Source organism: Peromyscus californicus, unplaced genomic scaffold (genome assembly GCF_007827085.1).
Source record: "Peromyscus californicus insignis strain IS unplaced genomic scaffold, ASM782708v3 Scaffold_6__1_contigs__length_162567912, whole genome shotgun sequence".
Taxonomy (NCBI): domain Eukaryota; kingdom Metazoa; phylum Chordata; class Mammalia; order Rodentia; family Cricetidae; genus Peromyscus; species Peromyscus californicus.
Window position 1 is genome coordinate 36,531,211 of NW_026294584.1, and position 23,084 is coordinate 36,554,294.

Here is a 23,084-nt window from a genome sequence, read left to right on the forward strand (position 1 = left end):
TAATGTTACCTTGAAAATACAAAGCCAGACATGTCCTAAGATGTAATGATGACTGGAGTATTGAAACAGCATAAGGAAGCACACTTTTGAGAGATCAGCGATACAAGGAACACAATTGAATACATTGTCTTTAAAAAGCCGGTTCACCAGATTGCAGAAAATATTTCACCCACAAAGCAATCACAGATCTGCAAGTGCTTTGCCTTTTAGTGTACAAGAACTAACAGGTGCAACAGCACATTAGATGCTCAACTTCTGCAACAAACAAGTTACAATTCTGCTCAAGGTCAGAAACACAAAGAGAGCAGATAGCACAGTCTTTTCCTTCTGTCTGCATTGTACTATCAATACAATGCAGTTCTCGCCAGATGAGTCATTCCTGGCATTAGCAAACCCCAGGTTTATTGTTGCTATCTGAATTCTCAGTGCATGTTGGTTTTAAACCCAAGAAGTAACAAAGTCACTGAAAACAACTCTGACAGCCCACAATTAACTGATTTCCTCTCCTGTGTGCCTGCTGCCGTCTCAGCCCACTTCCACCTGTGGGGGCAGCAGGTTAGGGAAGGGCAGAAGCCTTCTTTGAATCTGAAGGCTCCTTTAGCATTAAGCTAAATTGATGTAAAGGGACAGAACACATAAGGTTAAGTGCAGCTACCGGAAGTTCAGTAGACGAGAAGGCAAAACAGCTTATTTCAAAGACACAGCAAACTGGCAGAAATGAGAGGTGCCTTACGTGACACAACTGTCTCACAACCATATGAAGAACAGCTTTCACTAGGAACATTTAAGACAAGCCTGCCTCAGGCCAGTTTGTGTTGCTATAACAGAATACACGACACTGGGTGCTTTATAAAATAAGAGAGTTTTTTTTTTTTTTTCAGTTTGGGCAGCTGAAAGTCCAATTTAGGGTGGCTCCATCTGTTTGTAGAGAACCAGAAAGGAAAATGGCCGTAAGCACAAAGGACCATGTATGTGAGGTCATTGTACTGTGCAACAACCCATTCTTTCGAGAGCAAACTCTGAAAAACCGTATCTGAGAGGACAGCATTAACCCCTCTAAGAGTGGTGGTCCCATGGTCCAGTCACTTCCTTCTAGGTGTCACACCTTAAAAGTTCCCCACTACTCTGGAGATCAAGGTGCTTGTACATGAGTTTATGGGAAATATACTCAAACTAACCCAAAGAAAATCAACAAGAATCAACTCTGCCTTCCATTCATGGATCTCTCTGTTCCATTGAGAAGTAAATCCTGGTGGCACATGTCTGTGTAAGGGAGGCTGTAACGAAGGGAAGTTAAATATTTTTAGAAGCATGAAGTTCCTCTCTTCCTCCTACTTCAGTATCTGCTATGTTTTCCAGAAACAAATCTTTGCTTTCAACTTCTCCTCAAGTCTCAGTTTTAAATTTGGAAGAGATTCTTAAAGTTTTCTTGTCTTAATTTAAAGGGCAGATAGCAATGCAGTTCAACATGCCTTCTGGAGGGTGCTTGCTCATTAAACTTGTATTATGCTTATAAGTCAGTCAGACATGGCATGAAGTACACAGGGTTCACACCCGAAGTTCTCCTATGATGGAGAGGCATTGCTCATCTCTGACAGTGACCAAGAGCACAGTGATTCCTTAGGAATATCAGCCTATCAACAACGAGATGTTCTCATCTATTGGAAGTAGAGAAAACGAAGTAAGCATATCAGAACGGCAATTACAATGAATGTTTTTGTTTGCATGTTGAGATGGGCTTTTGTTAAATAGCCCAGAATGACACGGAATGCCTGTGTGGCCTAGGCTGGCCTCAAACTCAGAATCTTCTTGCTTTATTGTCTAATGCGCTGGGATTATAGACACAAGCCACCATGCTTTGTTTCCCAAAGAAATGTTCCTTCCATTGACTTTCCGGTCTTTTTTCTTTTCTTTCTCTCCCTTTTTAAGCTAATATGCCCTGATCTCAAACAATTCAACATCTCCAATCACAACACAGAGAATGTTTAGATAACAACTATCAATTCATCCATCCGTTTCAAGATCATTTTAACATTCTTCAACAAAGGTGAGGTCAAGGTTACTCAGGACTCAGCATGGCAATCTATTCCATGTGGAGGCACTTCAAGCTGTTTAAGTTAGAAAACAAGGGCCTTAAAAAGTTTGCGAATAGCACGTGTGCAAAGAGGGGTTTCCAGAGAGGAGAAGTGTAGGGCAGACACGGTGTGTGTGTGAGAGGAGGGTTGGGGATGATGTGTACAAATGATGATGGTTCTCTGACAAGTCAGGCACCTCCAAGCAAGTGCTTCCCAAGTCTCATCACATTAATTTCCCTAACACTTTTAGGTCACGTTTTTTGTCTGTCTGTTTGTTTTTAATGTACATAACTCACAGGGTGAAGGAGATGAAATGCAACAGCTAAAAAAACAGTGGAGGAAAGACGTGGGCCTTGTGTGCTCTTACCTGGCTAGAGAATGTGCTAGAGAATGTGGCTTTATCACTGTGGCTTTAAGTAAGATGGGAAGATTACTGACAGATGGTACAGGGCAAGTATGTTGCAGCACCTCAGAAAAGACTGAATTTTAGGAAAATGTATTTAGTGGTTGTGTGTAACCGAGATTCCGAGAAGCCTGTGTGGTGGGCTCTGGGAAGACGGTAGTGGGATGAAAAGGAAAGATACACGGGACCCTTTCCAACAGTAATCAAAGTCCTGACGATGCCCACACGATGCTAAGAATCACTGAATCAGATGGTCTTTAAGCTTCCTTATAATTTAGAGAATCTAGATTTACTAAAACTTTTGAGTTTTAAATTGGGAAGTTGTGGCACATGCCTTTAATCCCAGTACTTGGGATTAAGTGGCAGGTGGATCTCTGAGCTTGAGCCCAGCCTAGTCTACAGACTCATTTCCAGGAAGCTTTTGGGTTTTATGTTTTGAAATGTATGATTTTAATGTATGTATGTGTGTCTGTACACACACAAAATGCAGTTTTTTAAGAAGTTAAAAAATAATACAAAATTCAACCACAGACAAGGAACTTATATTTCCTATATACTTTAGGATATTGTTTACTTCATCCTGAAAGGCACCCTTTAAGTTAGGGAATGAGGAGTTCTGTTGTCAGGTTTAAAAGGTTGAAGCCACTTTCCAAGGTCATATAGTTACTAATAAGATAGAATTAACTCTTACCAAGTCCTTGAGTGATCAGTCCTGGACACACAAGCGACACTAAATGGACTCGGTAGGTTAGTTATATACATGTATATACACATATGTCTAAATAATGATAAGAATCAAAGAAGATGATGTCATGGATTTGGGAGTTGGGGAAGATATGAGAGGAGTGAGGGGAGAGTAGAAGTGATGTGGATGCAGGGTTCATGCATGAAGTTGGAGAGAGAGGCAGAGACAGAGACACAGAGGCAGAGAGAGACAGAGACAGAGAGAGACAGAGACAGAGAGACAGAGAATATGAATATATCTCACTTCTTGTATGGTCTTGGAGGTTCCTGCCTTTAATTCTATTGTTTGGGAGGGAGAGGCAGTCTGCTTTTTTTGAATTCCAGGACAGCTGGGACTAAACAGTGTTTCAACCACCAACCAACCAATGAACAACACAAAGAAAATCTTCTGAACAATAATTTGACTTCTTTTTCATTACAAATTCTCTGAGTAGGAATCACATACACAAATACACAGCCTTAGCCACCAATATGTAATAATGGAAAAAGATGAGAGACAACTTATTTTTATTTCTATGTGAATGTGTTAATCAGCTTTTACATTTGATAGTGTCCTAAACAAAAACCGTTGAAAGCATCCTGGGTCCCGGGTGAAACTCGAAAACTGCTTAAACATTTTATTCTTCCCAGATAAAGTTTACTGAGAGGAAGGAAACTTTGTCCTTGAACATAATGGCCACTCTTAATACTTTAAATAAATAGCATTTTTATCAAGCACAATAAATAAACACCCTTGGTTTTCACCCATTTCGACTACAGCCAAGAAGTTTAATGCACTCCACAGTTGGAACTCTGGTAGATAACAAGGTTATCAACAGCTCCATTAAAAATCTACACTGAATACCTGAGACTAGAATTTGTCTTTAAGATGCTTTCTTCCTCTCTCTTTGTAACATTTCTCCCACATTACCAATGCTGATATTCTTCAAGCTTTACTAGAAGTTGTCAGTTGTTGTAATACATTTCAGATAGTGACATTTAAAACAAATATGCCCAAAGCAGAGAGGTTCCTTCATGAATTTCAATGCACTACTCTTGGCTATGATCATTCTCCATTCTGGAACATTTTTCATTTTCTATGATAACACTCCTTGGCTCCCTAAAGCATATTCTTTTAATTATTCCTCTGTACATTTAAGAAGTGATCCCACTGGGGAAAAGGTAGGGAGATGGGATGCTGTGAGCAGACAGACTGACTGCTTTGCTGTGGTATGCTTTAATTAGGATTCAAGACTTCAAGGAGCATGAGGACTCCTAGGATGTGCTCCCTGGCTGTTTCCCTTGCCGCCATTTCTTGTCAGGGTCCCAAGTGGTAGATGAGAAATGATGTTCTTGGTAAAGGTTGCATGGGCACCTGAGAAAAAGACCAGTCAGATCACTTCTCTTTTCCCATATCCAATATATAGAAATTTATGATGCCTTTGATGCAAACTTTGTTTTAAAATATTTACTTGACAAAATAATAAATAACCCGGGTAAACTTTATGACTTGACCTCATCACAATTTGATGAGACTTTTAAGTGTCTTGAACACACACGCTCCTATGAGCCACTTGCTCCACACCATTAACTTCTGAGGCCTTCTTTGTTGGTTCAGGACATTTCTCCTGGGCAATGTTGCAGTTGAAAAGTCGAAGATGTTATTCATTTTCTGGCCTCTCTTCTCGAAAGCCCAACCTGTGGTGAGTGGCCTGGTGCCAGAGCCTAGGGCAGTCAGGCTCCAGGGACTCTTAAAATTGGCCAATACTCAGGGGCCTTCTAACCTCCAGAGGGAAGGAAGGTGGGAAATTAGATACCTTCTTTCCCATTAATCAAAAGACCCCTCCCCCACTTGCTGACACTTTAGAACTTGTTGGATGATTCTGGGGTAGCCTCAGAAACTGGTGCTCTAGAGGGGATAAATATGAAGATTACCTCACAAAGGTGTGGGAGAAGTTCCTACGACTCAACCTCACATATTTTTGTTAAAATAACTGTGGTGCTTCCCAGATGACTAAGCAAAGAGAATGTAGCACCAATGACATTCTGCAATCTAAATGATGTTGTGGTTCCGGGACTGCTGAGATAGAATGCTGACATCCACAGATGGAATGTCTTCAGTAGATCTGCTGTGCTCTACCTCAGCATGCTTCAGAACTACCTGAAGGCCTTGCTGAAACACAACTGCTTGACATCACTTCCAGAGTGTCTGATTCCACTGTCTTAGGTGAGGCCAGAGAATTTGCATTTTGAAATGGTTGCCAGGTCATGTTCCTGATGTTGGTCTCAGGAGCACACTGTCAGAACTACCAGCACTCACAAAAGACAGAGTTAGAGTGAAAGGTGCTCTGTACAGTTTATTTCCCTTGTTTGAAATTAAGCTGTATCTTTTAAAAAACAAATCTTTGCAAGTGTGTGTTGGTGTGTGCGAGTGTGGACAGGAGCGGGATATGGTATGTGAGCAAAAGTCAGAGGAAAACCTTGCCTCTGAACTTGTTTGAGGTGGGTCTCTTGTTCACGGCTACATATGCCAGGCTAACTAGCCTGTGAATGCCTGGGGATTCTCTAGTTTCTACTTCCCATCTTACTATAGGAACACTGGCATTACAGGTACACACTACCATCAGCATTCTGTGGGTTCTGGGGACCGGAACTCAATCATTAAACTTGCATAGAAAGTGTTTTACCCCACTAAGCCACCTTCCCAGACCTCAGGCGACATCTTTATAGAGACATCATTTAGGTCAAAGATAACTTTTTTTGCAGTCTGAATACAGTTTGCATTTCTGCATGGTTATCATAAAATGCCATTCGTATCTGGGCAATCCTGTGTATGAAAATAACCTACTGTGGTATGACTTCTCTACAGTTGCTTAGAATCTGTAAGCATACTGATGCCTTAATTGTTTGAAAACAGTGAGCCTGTGGGCCTCCTATTTCCATGACTCCCTTTGGGACCAACTCATTTAATGACCTTGTCATTAAAGCATGGTTACAGTGAATATTGCTTTAAAATTAGTTATGCTAATAATACAGTGCTTTGAACTAATTCGTCTATGGTTACTCTCACATTAAATACTTTATCTGGATTAGCTTTAATATGAATAAATTCATTTTTAGGTCAACAGCAGATCATCATAAAGAAGGTAACTAGGGTATATGCCTTTGGCAGCTGCAGACATCTAAAGACAGTGGTTGCCATAAGCCAATAGCATGTGGTGCTCCATGCATGACTGGTCACAACATCTGAAGTCTTGAAATGAAGAAAAGTCATTGATTCTATATGAGACTTCCTTTAGGAGGAACCTTGAGGCATATCTACACCCTCTCCTTTGCTTAAAACCCTTAAAATAGGGCTGAAGAGATGGCTCAGTGGTTAAGAGCACTTGCAGAGAACCTGGGTTCAATTCCCGGCACTCACATGGTGGCTCACAATCATCTGCCACCCCAGTTCTAGGGCATCCAATGAGGCATGCACTCAGGTAATGCATTCATATACATATATAAAGTAAAATAAATCCAAAAGTAAGGGGTAATGATGATAGAATATGAAAAAAAAAAAAGATTACTAGCACCCCCAAACAGAAACTAATGTTTTACCATCTGTTATAAGATGTTATAGTATATGACTTATCAGGACATTTACTAAAGCTGTGTTTTTATTGAGACCATGTGTGTCTCTAAGTTTCCAGAGTGAATTAGTCTAAGGTTTCATAAGAAGCACACATTTCCAGAAATGCTTCTGGCTGTGAAAGTTTCCTATAGTCCAGAGGTTTCCTCTTTTATATAAAGTATGTTATTATCACATCACCAATTAGTCCATTTTGTTTAGTGTTGGCTTTCTGGCTACCTAGCCATGCTCTGTAAGTAAGGAATACTTCCTAATTTTCCATACGACATTATCTGTACCAGTTTTGAGCACTTACAAACTTGGCAGAGAGAAAAGTAGAAACCTGTCAGTTTGCATTACTCTGGTTTGGAAAACGACTTCCTAATACATCTCAGCTGCTCATATTAACAAGGTGCTGAAGGAGCCACCTTGCTACATGTCACTTGGTTTACCTGTTGACACATGCTAGTAAACAAACATGGGGTTACCAATCGGGTGCTTTCAAGTTATGACCTCGGAGAACGACAGGCTGCAGAACTGCTTGTGAAAGTGGAGAAGCTTGTTATTTCAAGACAGCGTTTATCTGTGAATCACATTCCATATGGAAGTTAAAAAAAAAAAACAACCAGAAAGAACCAACAACAAATCCGTGACATACTGTCAAGTGAGCTGAGCAAACTGACATATTTTTTTGAGACCTTTTAGAAAGCAGGTGTTGAATGCTTGTAATGAGATTTTCATGCATCTTCAGAGGAATGAGGAAAAATTCGAGCAAGAGCTTTCAGAATGTCATGCATGCTGAGGGATAGTTTCTGCTGGGGAGTACACCCTATAGGAATGTTCCTTGTCTCAGGTGGCGCTCATGTTCTCAATTAGAACTTTTTCAGAAGGCATCTCTTTACCAGAGGTTAATTTTTAGAAGAATGTAATTTTTCAGTTATAAGGAACTCTGTAAATTCTCAGTATCCTGATTTATTATCTAGCAGTTTCATCCATTTCTATGTAAGAAAAGATGAAAGAACTAAAATGGAATATGCCATACTTTTTAAAGTAAGTTAAAACAGTTTGTTTCAAGCTTAGGTATAAAGTAAATGGAGAAGATTGACTAAAAGGGTAAAAATCATACTCTGGGACACTTAAAAGGAAGAGGCTATACTTATGAGGTAGGGTGAGTATTTCTTTTATTATACAGGCATCCTAATCTCTCTGGAGACTAAGGTTCCATTCAGGAAATCCACTTTTCAGTCATCACGTTGTAAGCATCCAATTTTTCCCTAGGGATATGCGTTCACATTTCTTTCAGCTGGGGCATCCCAGGCTCCCAAACAGACTGACATTTCTCTTCATCTGCTTGTGGACTCTCATGATGCCTTTGTAACTTGTATCTGGTAAGACAAGTCCTAAAAGCGCTTTGCGTCTTTCCTGGAACTCACTCTGTAGACCAGGCTAGCCTCAAACTCACAGAGATCCGCCTAGCTCTGCCTCCCGAGTGCTGGGATTAAAGGTGTGCGCTACCACCGCCCGGCTAAAAGCACTTTTTTAAAAGGTTCAATTAGTTCATCAGCACTCTTCTGTCTAAATTTAGATTTTAAGGTAGATTTTTAGAGTTCATAAAAATACTGTAATTTTGATGAACAAAAAATTGAATTATGAAGCTGATTTAGATTTTACTTTTAAAAGTTATCTTTCTAGGGCATGGATTGTCTGTATGTATCTACCTAGGATATTCCCTAATCTAAATCCAATCCTTTGAGTTTCAAATTCTTTATATTGGTCTATGAAAGTCTACATTTCATGCTTGGTAATGTTAATTCCTAGACACTCTTCCCTGGTTGTTACTGAGAAAGTTATTTTTATTTATATTTTATTGTTAGTTGATTGTCGGAAAGGCTCTTGGAGTCTATTTCATTGACCAGTGGGGGTGCATAAGACCTTTCAGAGCCTATATACCAAAACTACTTCCACAATCTAAATTTTGATTTTTGCCTTTGAGACTCTGGTGACATTTATACTAATCATGCAGAAGGAACAGGAGAAAAACCTGCTGTCACCTGAGTGTGACTCATGTCCATGCTGCTAAGTTTAATTCTTCACCACCAGACACTTAAGAAAAAGGGAACAGTGTCATTGAGATAACACAGGGCAGCTGCATGCAGGAACTCACAGTGTTTGTGACAGCCTACGTGAGACCTGTGCAAGTTCATGCCCGAGCAAATCCCCACAGGGGGAGGGGAGATGGGCATGAAGTCCTACTCTGAGTCAAGGAGCTATTGGCAACTGAGAGCCAGCAGGAGAGGGAGCATCAGTTTTCATGAAGAGCACAGCCCCCAGGAAGTTGGCAATGCTCACAAGCCCCTCATCTGAGAACACACGGGCAGCCAAAATTGCAATTGATAGGTGTAAGAAAAAAAAGAGGGCATAGGTAGGAAAGAGGGGGTATCTGGGAGGAGTTGGGGGAGGGGTGAATATGGTTAAAACATCTTGTCTGATACTCTTGAGGAACTAGTCATAAAGTATTACACAGTATTTGCCAATATTAGAAAGATAATTCACTGAATATGTTATTCCCTGTAATCATTATGTAAAATGAATACTTATGTGACCAGTTCTAATGGTACATACTATTTCATTTGTTATCTCTTATGTATTCCTCAGGAGTAAACTTTTGTGGCATAAGAGCTCAGTTCTTTGGAAGGCATTGAGAATGGGATTATGGGACAGCCTGTGGTGAAATCTCTTTTAGGGAGTTTGAGGAGGGAGGAACTTGAACTTTTTTGACAGACTTTACCAGGCAATATATTACTAGATGATCATTTTCCATTATTACTAATCTACTACAATCCCTGTGGAGTAGAAATCACCTTTAACTTGTTATGTTGAAAATAGTAGCACTTGGACAATAATCTCCTTGGCTTGTAACCATCTAAACTTGGGAATTTGGAAACTAGAGGAGTGCAGGGGTGGCTAACCCAGTGAATTCTTGTTTTTTATTAACTTCCCACTTTAGCAGAAGTAGAAATGTCTTACCACTAGGCACAATACATGCTTGAAAGCCACACTTCTTGGAGGTAAGAAGTAAAGGAAAGGGAAAGCAGGGTAAGACTATTCTTTGACAGCAGCTGAAGAGGTGTAGAGTTCAGGATATGCATTTTGAATGGTGATACTATGTTTATAAATACAAGGGAAAGATCTAGAAAGAAGATAGAGGTACCATTCACAAGAGGAAGAGATACACAATCAAGCAACAATTATCCAAAAAAGCTATGGGTGGATTTGGGGTCAGTTACAAGACACTGACCTGGCTTTGAAGTGGATGATTCCTTGGGTTTTTTTTTATCATGAACAATGTTTCCTTTCCAGGTTAGACTGTCATAGGAACTAGATTTGACATTTAAATGTTAAGTACCTTAAGATGATTGAGAATACCCACTTCCCTTCACACTTGTCAGCACTGTAGGCTTCAACTTTCTGTTTCCCTACAAACATCCACACCCTAGGCACTCTGCATCTTCATTTCTTTAGCACCAGAAGCTAAGTGCTGGTGAGATTCATTCCAACTTGAGGAGTGGAACACTAAAACTAAAGGGAACATGAAGTGTTTCCATTAGCTCTAAATGGAGAAACATATGCCACCACTGTTCTGAACCTACACTCAGAGAAAGCAGGAAGAATGCTGAAGGAATGCAGACTTGGAACAATGGAATTGATTGAAGAGTGCAGAACCCTTCTTTCCCTCCCATCATTGAAACTGTGGATGCATACTGCAGAGGTGCCAAGAGTGTTGCAAGCCTTATCTCATATTTCTGCAGTGGACAAGTGCACATCCCATGTCCTCATTTGACTTCTCACATAGTTATCTAAGTGTGCAAGAAGCAACTGGTTCACTGAATGACACAGACTTTCCTTTGTGTTGAAAAACTGAAGCTACACACAGAACACCAAAACCTTGTTAGGAATGAGCAAGTAATACCTTCATTTGCCATTTCTGGTTAGTAATCCTTGCAGCCCCTGCTTATAATGCCTCTAAACATCTTTTGATCCATAGGAATTAATCTGCCTACATTGTAATAGGCTAATTAGTGGGGATACAAATTACACAGCATGGGGTATTTTCTTCTGTAGTTAGTGAGTAGGTGGAGAAAAGTTGAAGTAAACAAACAGGCAGAACCCTTGTTTACTCCAAACGAGAGAAGGAAAAAGCCAAAGTGAATTAGTATTATATCAATCTGGCAGGATTAATGATGTTCAATTCAGCATAAGGATAAAAGCATAGTAATAATTATATAATATAATATAATGGATTATATTACCTGATGGAATCAAAGCAATATATGACTATTAGGAAAAAATTATCTTAGGTAATTTAAACATGTAATTACCATGTGAAAATGCCCAAATCTTTTAAAATATAGTACAAAAATAAAGCTTGATGTGATCCGTTAGCCAGTGGTCACTTCAGGTAGACCAGTGTATCCACCAAACCTGTATAGTGTATACATGAATTTTCTTTACTAAAAGCTTTGGGGAAGTAAGAACTCAGACTTGAATGGTTTTCTCAAATACGCCAGAGAAATTATGATTTATTCCTTTTATTCTAAAATCAGAGAGTGTTATCTATTGGTGTACCCTAATTAGCAGGTAACTTAGAAACAGAGATTTTACTGTGTGAAAGAGTCCGTTGTTTCTATCACACTGTTCAGAAAGTCAGATGGGAAGTCTTCAGTTACCTGTTGGTTTCTACTGAGTAAAGACTCAGTAGTCTTCAGTTTATAGTTTATTTTCTGCAAAGTGTTGTCATGCTTTGGAAAACATATTTTGTGTCTATCATTTAGGTCACAAAAAACATTAGTTCATGGTGACATCTATTTTTAAGTTTTAAATAAATATTTTTAATCTTGTGTATATGCATGTGTATGTGTTTGTATGTTTGTGTAGTAACATCCAACACTAAAAAAACTTAAGTTTTTAAGCCAGCATATCAAAGTTTTATAAGAGAAAATTATCATTATCTTAGAAATATTGGTAAGAAGCTATTCACTGCTAACAAGACACTTCCAACAATGGTGTTATTTTGAATATACACTCTGTTTCTTGGCACACAGAGCTTAAGCAAAACAGACTCTACTTATTTATTATTTATCACTAGCGCTTGACAATGTAGTGCTAAATTAAAATGCCACCCAGATGGCACACACATCCTCATGACGTAAGGAGTGCCACAGTGCGACTTCTTCTCTCAAAGAGAGTAAGCACAGCATCTCCTGGGAAAGCATTTCTGTGCCACTCAACTGGTACTCTGGAAATGAGCACACTGGGGCTTAGACCTGGGAACCTAGCAACGTGAGGGCTGAAATGGGTCTTTACAATACAAAGTCCTCTCCTGTTCTGTCCATGACAGGCACCTCCAAATTTCTAGATTCAAAAGCAGCATGTTTACCAATCTATGCAAAAGAACCATGTCAAGGCCAGCTCTAAGAAGCATGTAAGTCACAATATGAAGCAGTTTCTAGAGCACCACAGGGATCGATGGCACACCTATTACTGCTGTTCTCGTCTATAAGAAGCACCCTGAACTAAAAAAACAAAGAAATCTTTCATTGGAATTCACACCTAGTTTACATTATCAAGCCATTCAATTTAAAAAGAATAAACAATTAGGAAGATAAAGTTTAAGCATCATGATGAATTCTAGATTATAGTAAATTAATCTCACTATCACAAAACGAGCAAGAAAAAGAAACAGATTTTTAAAAGATTTGGTTTTGATATAATGTAAATCACAGATTACTCATGAAGTGCTAAAAAACATGAACCTAGCCGGGCGGTGGTGGCGCACGCCTTTAATCCCAGCACTCGGGAGGCAGAGCCAGGCGGATCTCTGTGAGTTCGAGGCCAGCCTGGGCTACCAAGTGAGTTCCAGGAAAGGCGCAAAGCTACACAGAGAAACCCTGTCTCGAAAAACCAAAAAAAAAAAAAAAAAAAAAAAAAAAAAAAAAAAAAACATGAACCTAAACAGCTAGTATTTTATAGCCCCCAAGTTAAATAAGAATTGCTTTTCCAAAATTGCGAATGCTCAAAGTGAACTACCAGTTTAAATGAAACATGCAGTGCCCAAGAAGGAAAAACATCCAATGAGGTCATTTGTTTTCATCCATTTATCGCCAGATTCTAAAATCCCTTTATCTTACACACTAGTGCTACCAATGGACAACAAAAACATCCCCAATAATAGAAGAAACCGTAAACCACGACTAAGCAGCATGGTGGATCATAAAGCAGTGGAAACGGCGGATTGCTCAGTACTGAATATGCAGCTGTTACCTCTGCCTTCTCCGATCTCACATTGGTGCCATGCTCCCTCTTTCTCCTGTAATAAGAGCTGGCGACTCTGGTTTATTTTTCAATCCTGTTATTTTTAAGCGGCTAGTTTTCGCCCTATATTTTAATTATTCAGGGATTGGTTCAAATGAACTTTTACAAGGCAGCTTGCCAGCTTGAGGATGTTCTTTCTGCTGGAAGCATCCAGATAACTGTCTGTGTCATAAGCTCATGTGTCCATTCAATAAATATTTACTGGGTACCATGCCCGTGCCGGGCCAGCCACTTCCCTCTAAACTGGGGATGAATTGGTTATCGAAATGCAAACCCCTCTTCTCATGGCGCTAACACCACAGGACAGTAAGTACGATGAAGGAAGTATATTGTGCCCTCTGGTTTTGGAAGAGGCTTACAAATAGTAAGCATTTTGAACATGACAACTGAGATATATGTGGAAAAATCTAACTAAATGAAAATGGAATGATACAAACTTTTCATGAGGGAGACAGCGAGGGAGGAAAGCACATGACCGAAGCTCACAGACAATGAGCTTTACTGGCCACTTACAAGAAGTGTGACTCTGTATAAGTTGTTCAGCCACTTTTTTGATCTTTCTGCAATAATAACAATAATAATATACATCACAATGTTTCACTGTAAGGGGTAAATGAGATGACTATATAAACTGCTTAGAAAGGTCTATCACAGAAATTTTTTTCTCATGTTAGTAAGTACCTTTATTTTGGGGAAAAAGTAGTGATCAAACAAATACTAACCATTAGTTTTTGCAACATGGCTGAGAGGGTTGTCATAAAAATGTTATCACTTTGAGTCTGACAGTCTTGGAGGCCCAGCAGCCAGTAGAGAAAGAACAGGACATATTTCTTGGTCTCAGAGACCAGGTGGTTTTCCACACGTGCAGAAAACTTTTGATAACTGTACGACTTTGTTTCTGAAGTCTCAGTGACTTCTATAAAATACTCAATTTTTGTAAACTTCTAGGACATGCAGATTGATAGATCACAAAATCATAAGAAATTTTGGGCAGAATTTTCTTCTTTCCTAGGTAGTTCAAGAGATTTTTTTTCCCTGAAGGATTCATCAACAGAAAGACAATTAATATTTTTATTTTTATTCACTTTTAAAATCACGCTGGTCATTTACCAGGGAATCTCTTTGGCCTGGCCTACTACTAAATGCAACTAAAGGAATATACATTATTTTAAAAAAAATCTTTCATTGATTTAAAACATTCCTCAGCTTTCTGTCAATCCACTTACATCAAAGAATATGCTTATTTTTTATTTTTATATATATAAGCATCTAGTTTAAACAGAATTATTTTTCTTAAAGCTGCTGAGCTGACCAGGTGAATGGTGGAACGGACAGTACATAGGAGTGAAGGGAAAGTGTCCTGTCAGGGGCAGTGAGGTATGTGGCAAGGATCTTTTCTTCTTCCTCCTCTCTTCAGCCACATTGGGCATCAGTACAAGTGCCTCTGCTCATGCGTCCTGAGGGTGCACTGAGATCTCTCTTTATTTCACAGAAGAAACAAAGCCCCAAAGGCTGAGGATCAGGACTGAGCCTAGTCTCAGACGGATGACATATGTACTCTACAGAAGTGGGAAAGGCATAGATACTCCTGGACTTCTTGTTAGTAGGTTAGGATAAAAACGGTTCTCAGCGAGCAGCAGCCATGGCCCTGTGCTACCCCATGGCCGTGGGCTTCAACAAGGGTCACAAGGTGATGAAGAATGTCAGCAAGCTGAGATACAGCGGACGCCCGGGGGCGCCTCACCAAGCGGGACATGATCTGGAAGGTGTGCGGCCTCGTGTCCTACAAGTGGCAAGCTATGGAGCTGCTCAAGGTGTCCAAGGGCAAGGGCGTGCTCAAGTTCATCAAGAAGAGGATTGGCACGTACATCCATGCCAAGTCAGCTGGAGGAGCGGAGCAACGTGCTGGCGGCCATGAGGAAGCCAGGCAGTGGCCAAGAAGGACTGATGCCCTCTACCACGTTAAAAAAAAAAAAAAAAAAAAAAAAAAAAAAAAACCTCCAAAAAACAAAACAGTTTTCAGAATAACCATGTTATATATTGTAGGAGTTTAGATGGTATATTTTAAATATGTTCTTTTTAAACATTTGTTCATCTATTTATTTATTTATTTATTTATTTATTTATTTATTTATTTATTTATTTTCTGGGTGTGCACATAACAAATGTGAGGAAGCCTCTGGACAACCGGAAAGAGTCTGCTCTCTCCTTTAAATATACAGGTTCTGGAAACTGAACTCAAGTTGTCAGGCCCGGTGGAAAGTGTCTTTATTTGCTGAGCCATTTTGCTGGCCTCACAAAGAATCTTGAAAGAGTTTGTGAAAGAACATGAGACTACTGATATTGTGTGGGCTGTCATGAGTGGGGATGACAAAAATCTCATTGTAGTCTAATTATTTACTTTTTCTCGAGTGCAGTCAGTAAACACTGTAGGGTGTCTTTCTTTCCCCTTTTGTGTCCCAGTGTTTTGTACCTGTCGCCTTTCAGGACTCAGATATAGAAAATAATAGAAAAAGCTTCCTACACCTCACCAGGAAATAGATAGAGCCCTTAGTAGAAAGGCAAGCTTTAAAATGGAAGGAGAATTTATCTGTGAGTGTGGTGTACCACTTGTCTCATGCGCCACTGCTTCTAGATGGAAACTAATTAACAAAAGTTCAGAACACTGACTCTGTCACCTGCTTAGATGCCTAGACACAAGAGGAACAAGGCAATAAGCATTCTGCCTGCAATTCTGTCTGAAGAGGGGACAGGGAGAGTGTACAGAAAATGGTACACACAGTTAAATTAATTACAGTTGTGGTAAGGAGTACAAAAAAAAAAAAAGGAACAAGACCTTTAACATTTCAGAGATTCAGAAACATCTACACCCATAACATACCCATCTACAGACAGACAGACAGACAGACAGATACACACACACACACACACACACACACACACACACACACACACACACACACACACAATTTCCTAAGACAGAAATCTCAAAGCCTCTGCTCATTCGTTCAGAGTTAAGAACATCTTCCTTTTATTTAATAGCAGTTTTGCTTTCTACTCTCATGCCAGCTTTCAGTGTGATGAAGGAAGATGGGCCTCACTTCTGTTTGTGAGAACCCTTCAAGGATGGGTAACTTCTTCCAAATAAGATGAGTGTCCATGCTTAAGACATTATGTATAGCATTAATATGGTCTCAGGTTTCTTGCCTTGAGTTCATATAAAACTACTGCTGATCTTTCAGAGAAAATGGCATGTATTTCCCCTACAAAGCATTAGCAACAGTTGTAAAAAAAAAATCCAAGTATTTTCATTATCCTAGTGAAAGTGATCAAACAAGTGCTCTCTGACAAGGGAGTTACTTATAAATATCAAAGCCAAGAGGTAGAAAGACAACACATACAGCCAACAGGAAGGAAGACAGCACATACAGCCAGCAGGAAGGAGACACCACATACAGCCAGCGGGAAGGAGACACCACATACAGCCAGCAGGAAGGAGACACCACATACAGCCAGCAGGAAGGAGACACCACATACAGCCAGCAGGAAAGAAGACAACACACACAGCCAGCAGGAAAGAAGACAACACAATGAAAAGAAAAGGCAGCTTGTGGATGAGAGAAAATACATCCAAGAGAGGGCTAACATTTGAAATACATAACACACCCAAACTAATCAATAGCAGAAACCCCAAATAGCCCAATCAAAATGGGCAAAAGAACATAATTAGACATTTATCAAATGAGGCCTACAAATGGCCAATGGGTCTCTTTCTTATATGAAAAATGTTCAATGTCACTAATCTTCATGGGAATGCAAGTAAAATCATAATGAAATATTACCTACTCTTGAACAACCATGATCACAAAAAGCCCACTGCCTGATATGACCAGTGGTGGGCAAGGACATGAAGGGAAGAGCTTAAATACTATGGATACCAATAGAAATAGGTACACCATGGAAAGCAATATGGAGGAGCATGAAAAAAAAAAAAAAAACAGAACTACCATAGGGTCTGTTATTCATCCAAAAGAACAGAAATAATATCTGAACTTCCATCTCACTGCAACATTATGTACAATAACCAAGTCATGAAAACAGTGTCTACTGACAGACAAAGGCTTTCAGCAAATTCGGTGTATGCAGACAAATAGGATATTTGTCACCCTTACTCTTTGTGATCTACATGTACGAGAAGGGCATTGTGTTAACAAAACAAATCAGGTACAGTAAGACAAATATTACATGACACCACTGAGTGGTCTGTAATTCTGGGAAAGATAGAGAGTAGGAGAATGGTCTCAAGGTAGGTGAAGCAGGAAAGCATCACCTGTGTAGAGTTTCATATGATAAGATCAGTAAACCATGCAGACATACCATGTATCAGAGTGACCTCTGGTTAGCAGTGCTGTTTTGCACACTTAGAAAGTGCTATGAGGACATAGCCTCCCCTCTTTTTTTCCCAACCTGGTTGTAATAATAATGAATATATATGTGGTGACATTAGAAATAGGAGCATGTGCATGCAGAAACATTACCTGTTTCCTTTTCTGCAGGCCCTAAAACATAAGAAAAGAGAATTTAAGGCTAAGCAAGCAAAGAAAACTAGCCTGTCTTCCTACTTCCAAATCATTTTAAATGTTCTTGGTCTGGCCTGAACATAAAAAAGAAAAAAAAAACTTTTAAAAAATGAAAATAAAAATAGGAAAAGTAGAAGCAGAAATTGAAAGAGCATACAAGTTTTCCTCAGTGAATGAGCAAGCATTTTATATTTTTGAAGTAAGACAGCTTGGCAGTCCTTGAGTAGATTGCTGGGATCCACTAGAATCCAGAATTTGCTAAATTTGCTAGAATATTGTCACATTAAACTCAAGATGACTCCAGGAAAGGAGGCAGTGGGAGGGTCCCTGCTTCCTCTCCATTTGGTCTTAGGACAGACTTCTCTATGCACAAATAAAAGATCTTCTGTTTCCTTTACAATGGATTCTAAAACCATAAACTACTGAGCAACTCAGAGAAATGCCATCTATGGTCCTCTCAGCATTCTTGCATAGCTGTAAGACTATTTCCAGAAAAGCTCAGGAAGAAAAGCTTCCCTCAGCCATTTTTAAATAGGAAACCGATTTGTACAAAATGATACCACAATGGTTAAAGGTTCCCACACACCTTTCCTCTGAGATAGTTGAAAGATTTTAATGTCAGTTTGTGTGTCAGTTCTTCCAATCACGTTCAGAACACCCAAAGTCCCAGACATGAAAACTACATGAACCAGTATTCAAAAGTGAAAACCCAAGTGTTCAACTTCCACTTCCTTCAAATGACCCAGTGTTCACTGCGTTTGATTCAACACAACATGATATCGTAATTAATGATGGTAAGCTGGTAACTAAGGAGGTTTCATGTTGTTACTCTCGTGATATAATATTGGTTGCTATGGTGATGAGATGGCTTTTTTGTTAATCACTCAGGAGGTTGGTTATCACATGCTTGTTAGTGAGCTTGTCTAGATTTGGAGAAAAAAGGAAAGACAGAACAACATTTATCTTTCTCATTGACTGAAAATTGATAAAAATCATTCTAATACCAATTAGCTCATAAATCGACCATTTACTAAGCAGAATTTTGAAATATTAAGAGTTACCAAACTTTATCTATGGGATGACTACGTTCTTATTTTAAGACATAAACATTTAGCAAGACACAAACTTTTTCTGTCTCTCCGGTAATGATACATGTATGACATAAGTCAGTTTTGCGATAATTTGAACAAATAATTTAAAATCTTCTTCAATACTTTAAAATCATCTGTCAAAGTCCTGGAAAATAAAATCTGATCTCGTGACTCTGCCACAACTTCCCATCCATTTATCTCTAAACATTTAAAATATCAGTGTCCTTAATGAATAAAACCCGAAGAAAGAGAGACAAATGCACAGTCCTCTCAAGAGGTCTAGTCTTTGAAATGCAGCAATATAGAGCAAGCAATTAGAAGCGGCAGGAAGTTCTACCGGCTTATGTCAGCCCTCACCACAATCCAAAAGTTTCTTCCTCTTCTGAGTGGCAGTGCAGATCAGAAAATAAAATTACATAAGGCTACACTGACACCAATCAGGAAAGAATCCACAGCCCATAGTTTAAATGTTAGACATACTTACAGCAATGTCAAAAAATACAACCCACGAAAACACCTTTTGGTTTCTTGAAAACTCAAAATAAGAACAAAGGACAACTTTAGCGCGGATCCTGGGTCTTTCATTCAAGCCGAGTCCCAGGAGGCATATTAAAGCAATGAATAGGAAAAAGCGCTTCAGTTCGCCAGCTGAGATTTTAATGAGACATTTCCCTTTGCCACGGCACAGGATTGTTCAGGGAGGGAAAGGACTTCTCAGAGAAAATTCAGTTAATAGGCATTGTTGGCTCTCGCAGCCACTTCGACAATTGCTCAGGGCACTGACCTTCAATTTTGGCATACTCTGTGAGCCTAGTGTAATTGATCAAGGCAGCTTTCTCCAGACATTTCCTGACCACTTTCTTCACCTCCTCTGCGGGGATAGGAGTGGCAATGTCTTTCATTAAGACCTACAGAGAGAAGAGAGAAGTGGGGTGGGCGGGCGAAGAAGAAGAAGAAGAAGAGAGGAGAGACGCGGCATAAAATGAATTCTCAAAACAAATGTCACAAATTGCCCCAGACTTGAGTGTTCCCGGGCTGGGGGAGGGGTCCTCAGTAACTTGTGGGAAGTAATGAGTCGGCACTTCACAACTGGGAACTAATCCTTCAGTATTGGTTCCTCCTGCCTAAGCCCATCAAAACCTCCCATGGGCCAGGTCACCAGGATTCAGTGTGACTGTCACTTTTCCTCCAGGGATCCAGGACACCATTACAGCAGCTGTTTCAGATCAGGATTACAGTCCTTGGCATAAGCGATAAACAAAGTTTGTCTTGTATAGTCCTAATGGAAAAAGCCCCAGCTCTTCTGAATATATGTGAAAAATCCTAAGAAACATTTCATTATGAAGGGGCGTAATTTTGGAGCTCTGTAAAAATCACTAATTAAACTTTAATCGTCGTGACCGGCTGAACATGATGTGGTGAACTATCCAAAGACAAAAGAAACTTCTTTCCTTAGTGGAATGAATGCTTTATGGGAGGTCAAATGCTAAGGCACAGGGACACTTCCTTCAGCTTGGGACAAAAAGAAGACACAGGTCATTCTTTGCTGGGTTTCTAAAATGTGTTCTTGGATCTTTTTCCTTAACATGTTTTATTATTGGCAAGGAGTAAATACAGTTATATAAAAACCATCCAAAAGGTAATTTTAAACACTTTCTAATGGGGCAATCATACCTTTCATTACAACTCCTCTTGGAAGTTGTTAGTCATTGTTAGACGATTTCTTCATGTATTGAATGTAATTGTCATGCTTTGTTTATATTCAAATGATGACATATAATGGTAATATAAAGTGCTTTTTAAGTGTGGTAAGTATTCTATTAGTCACTTACATTGAAATAAATACTAAAGGAGACTGAAAACATCCATTAAAAACTGTATTATTTTATTCTCTCACACTAATGTTTGTACACTCTTGAATTTATTCTAGCATGCAAGCATCAATAACTACTGCCAGTATTTTCAAGTGTATTTAGGCAAGATTTTCTTTCTTGAAAACAGCAAACTTGATCATTTAACATTTCTTTTATTATCGAATTCAATTAGGACATAAATTTGGTACTTCAGAAACACACAGTAGATATTTGTAGTCTAAAAAAAAAAAACCCTTCTGTGCATTGTAAAATATGTATAGGCATCAAATTTGAACTATTATATTTAATGAGATCTTTGCCAAAATTATCAATATGATGCTGTTTCATATATAAGCTTATGAATTTTACTTAGGGTTCCCATGCTGAGAAACTTCAAATAGTAGAAAGAATAACTAGAAATTAGAATGTATATGTTTACTCCAGAGGTGAGGCTAGGGTTTGAGTAGTATTTCATATTCTCTAGGAGCCTGAAAACTTCATGTGGGGCTCTTAGGTGTTAAAAATTCACTTACAGATTTTATTTTATTTTTGTAAGTTGCTAGCAAATAAAGAGAGATTTAAAAAAAAAAAGGAAGAAATGGCCCTTAGCATTTCTCTTTCAATCCGTAAGAGATGTGATTAGTGACTGTAACTAGAAAGGGTCGCTGTCACACTGCCACCTGTCAATGCAAGGCACAGGGCATCTCTGGATTACTACCTCTTCCCTGATGGGAGGAAAGCAAGACTCTGCCATGGAAACCAGGACACAGAGAGGTTGTGTGAAGTACCCAAGATGCTGTTCAGTTACAAAAAGTAAAGCAACTCTAAGAACTGACTTATTTGTAATTGCCTTAATGAACAGAACAGAATCAACACTTTAAAAAGCTAAGGCTACATGCAGCTTTTAATAACACAAAAATTCCAATAAACCTATCTTCATGCGACTTCATTCAAAGTGCACAAAAAAGAAGACAAGGGAGTAACATGGACTCAATCTATAACCTGAATTTTGATTTCATTTTAATCACCCAGTCTAGTGTTTATCTCTCAAGTTCTGAGCAATATTCCTACTGCCTCTTTCTAATAGATGTGCTTATGGATAGCATCGTTTCTAAAGTTAGTTTAGCAGAAAAATAGACAAGATGAAGTCAATAAATCAGGACCAGCATAATAAAATCACAAGCTATAGAAAATAAGCAAAACTGCTTATAATTCTGATATTGAAGAGTTGTTAAGATCATATTACTTAGCTGGAAGCATTTCATCAGCATTTGGAGATTAATAAAAATGAAAAAAAATACTTTCCTCAACAGTCACAGAAATAGCACACATTATATCTTAAAAATTGTTTTTAAAGATGGATGTGAAAACCTTGGTTGCTATTTATTTTTGTAGGGGAAATGCATTTCTATGATTTGTGAATTCTTTGATGATAACACACCAAATGTGGAGCCCGAAAGGAATGATATGTCCCTCATCTTATATAATAAATGCTGACATGCATGAGGGCTATAACTGCTGGAAAACCAGTGACCCCCAGAGGATAATAAAAGGCAAATGTGAGTGAGATGCCCTGGGAAGTAGAGACAACTAAAAGCAAACAAACAAACAAACGAACAACAACAGCAAGAACAAGCATTTCATGAGATTGTAAGTGGGGGAAAAAGATGGACAGATAGATATCAAAATGATAGCACAATATCAGGGGAGGAGGGTGGTGGAAAGTCTTCAAAGGAGGAAGGAGTTGGGGAGACAACAAGGAAGTAGTAAGAAAAGGTACAACGCTCATGTGGTGCTGGGTGTGCAGCAAAAACTCCACCTCATGGAGATTGCTCAGTTCACCAGCTGAAACACGGCCCTGGAGAACACAAATAGCAGCTATAAACCCTTATACGTACCCTTTCAAGTAACGAAAGTGTAGCTTTCAGAGCACCCTCAGGTCGTCCAAAAGGAAAACAGTATCTTTAAAAACAAAAGGAGGAACAAAAACATCAAACATCTAATATTAACCCAAGAGCTAAATCAATACAGCTTTGATGACTTGGCATTAGGGGAGAACCTTGAAGAGACGGTAAAATATTGAGTCAGCTTGGAAGTTATTTTAACTGTTAAATTTTACCAAGTCACCGGGTGGTGGTGTCGCACGCCTTTAATCCCAGTACTTGGGAGGCAGAGGCAGGCAGATCTCTGAGTTCAAGGCCAGCCTGGTCTATAGAGCTAGTTCAAGGACAGCGAGGGTTGTTACACAGAGAAACCCTGTCTCAAAAAGAAACAAAAAACAAAACAAAACAAAAAAACCCCCAAAATTGCTGTCTATGATTTCAAGGTCTTGAACTAGCAAGGTATCAATTATGATGAAAAGGATTCTCAAGTCTTC

At 39.1% G+C, this 23,084-nt stretch overlaps 1 protein-coding gene and 1 pseudogene across 5 annotated transcripts in view; one reads left to right on the top strand and one right to left on the bottom strand.

Moving 5' to 3' along the window:
- Positions 1–23,084, bottom strand: part of Cadps2 (calcium dependent secretion activator 2) — a 542,094-nt gene that overhangs the window by 106,424 nt on the left and 412,586 nt on the right. For 3 of the 5 annotated variants that reach the window (XM_052722146.1, XM_052722144.1, XM_052722148.1), the window contains exons 15-17: positions 22,606–22,669; positions 19,639–19,762; positions 17,722–17,742 (exon numbers count right to left, since the gene is read on the bottom strand). In XM_052722146.1, coding sequence (XP_052578106.1) covers positions 17,722–17,742; positions 19,639–19,762; positions 22,606–22,669 — 209 coding nt within the window. The remainder of the gene's footprint in view (positions 1–17,721; positions 17,743–19,638; positions 19,763–22,605; positions 22,670–23,084) is intronic. The other 2 variants (XM_052722147.1, XM_052722145.1) reach the window with 1 other exon arrangement.
- On the top strand, positions 14,779–15,683 carry LOC128098596 (60S ribosomal protein L36-like; annotated as a pseudogene).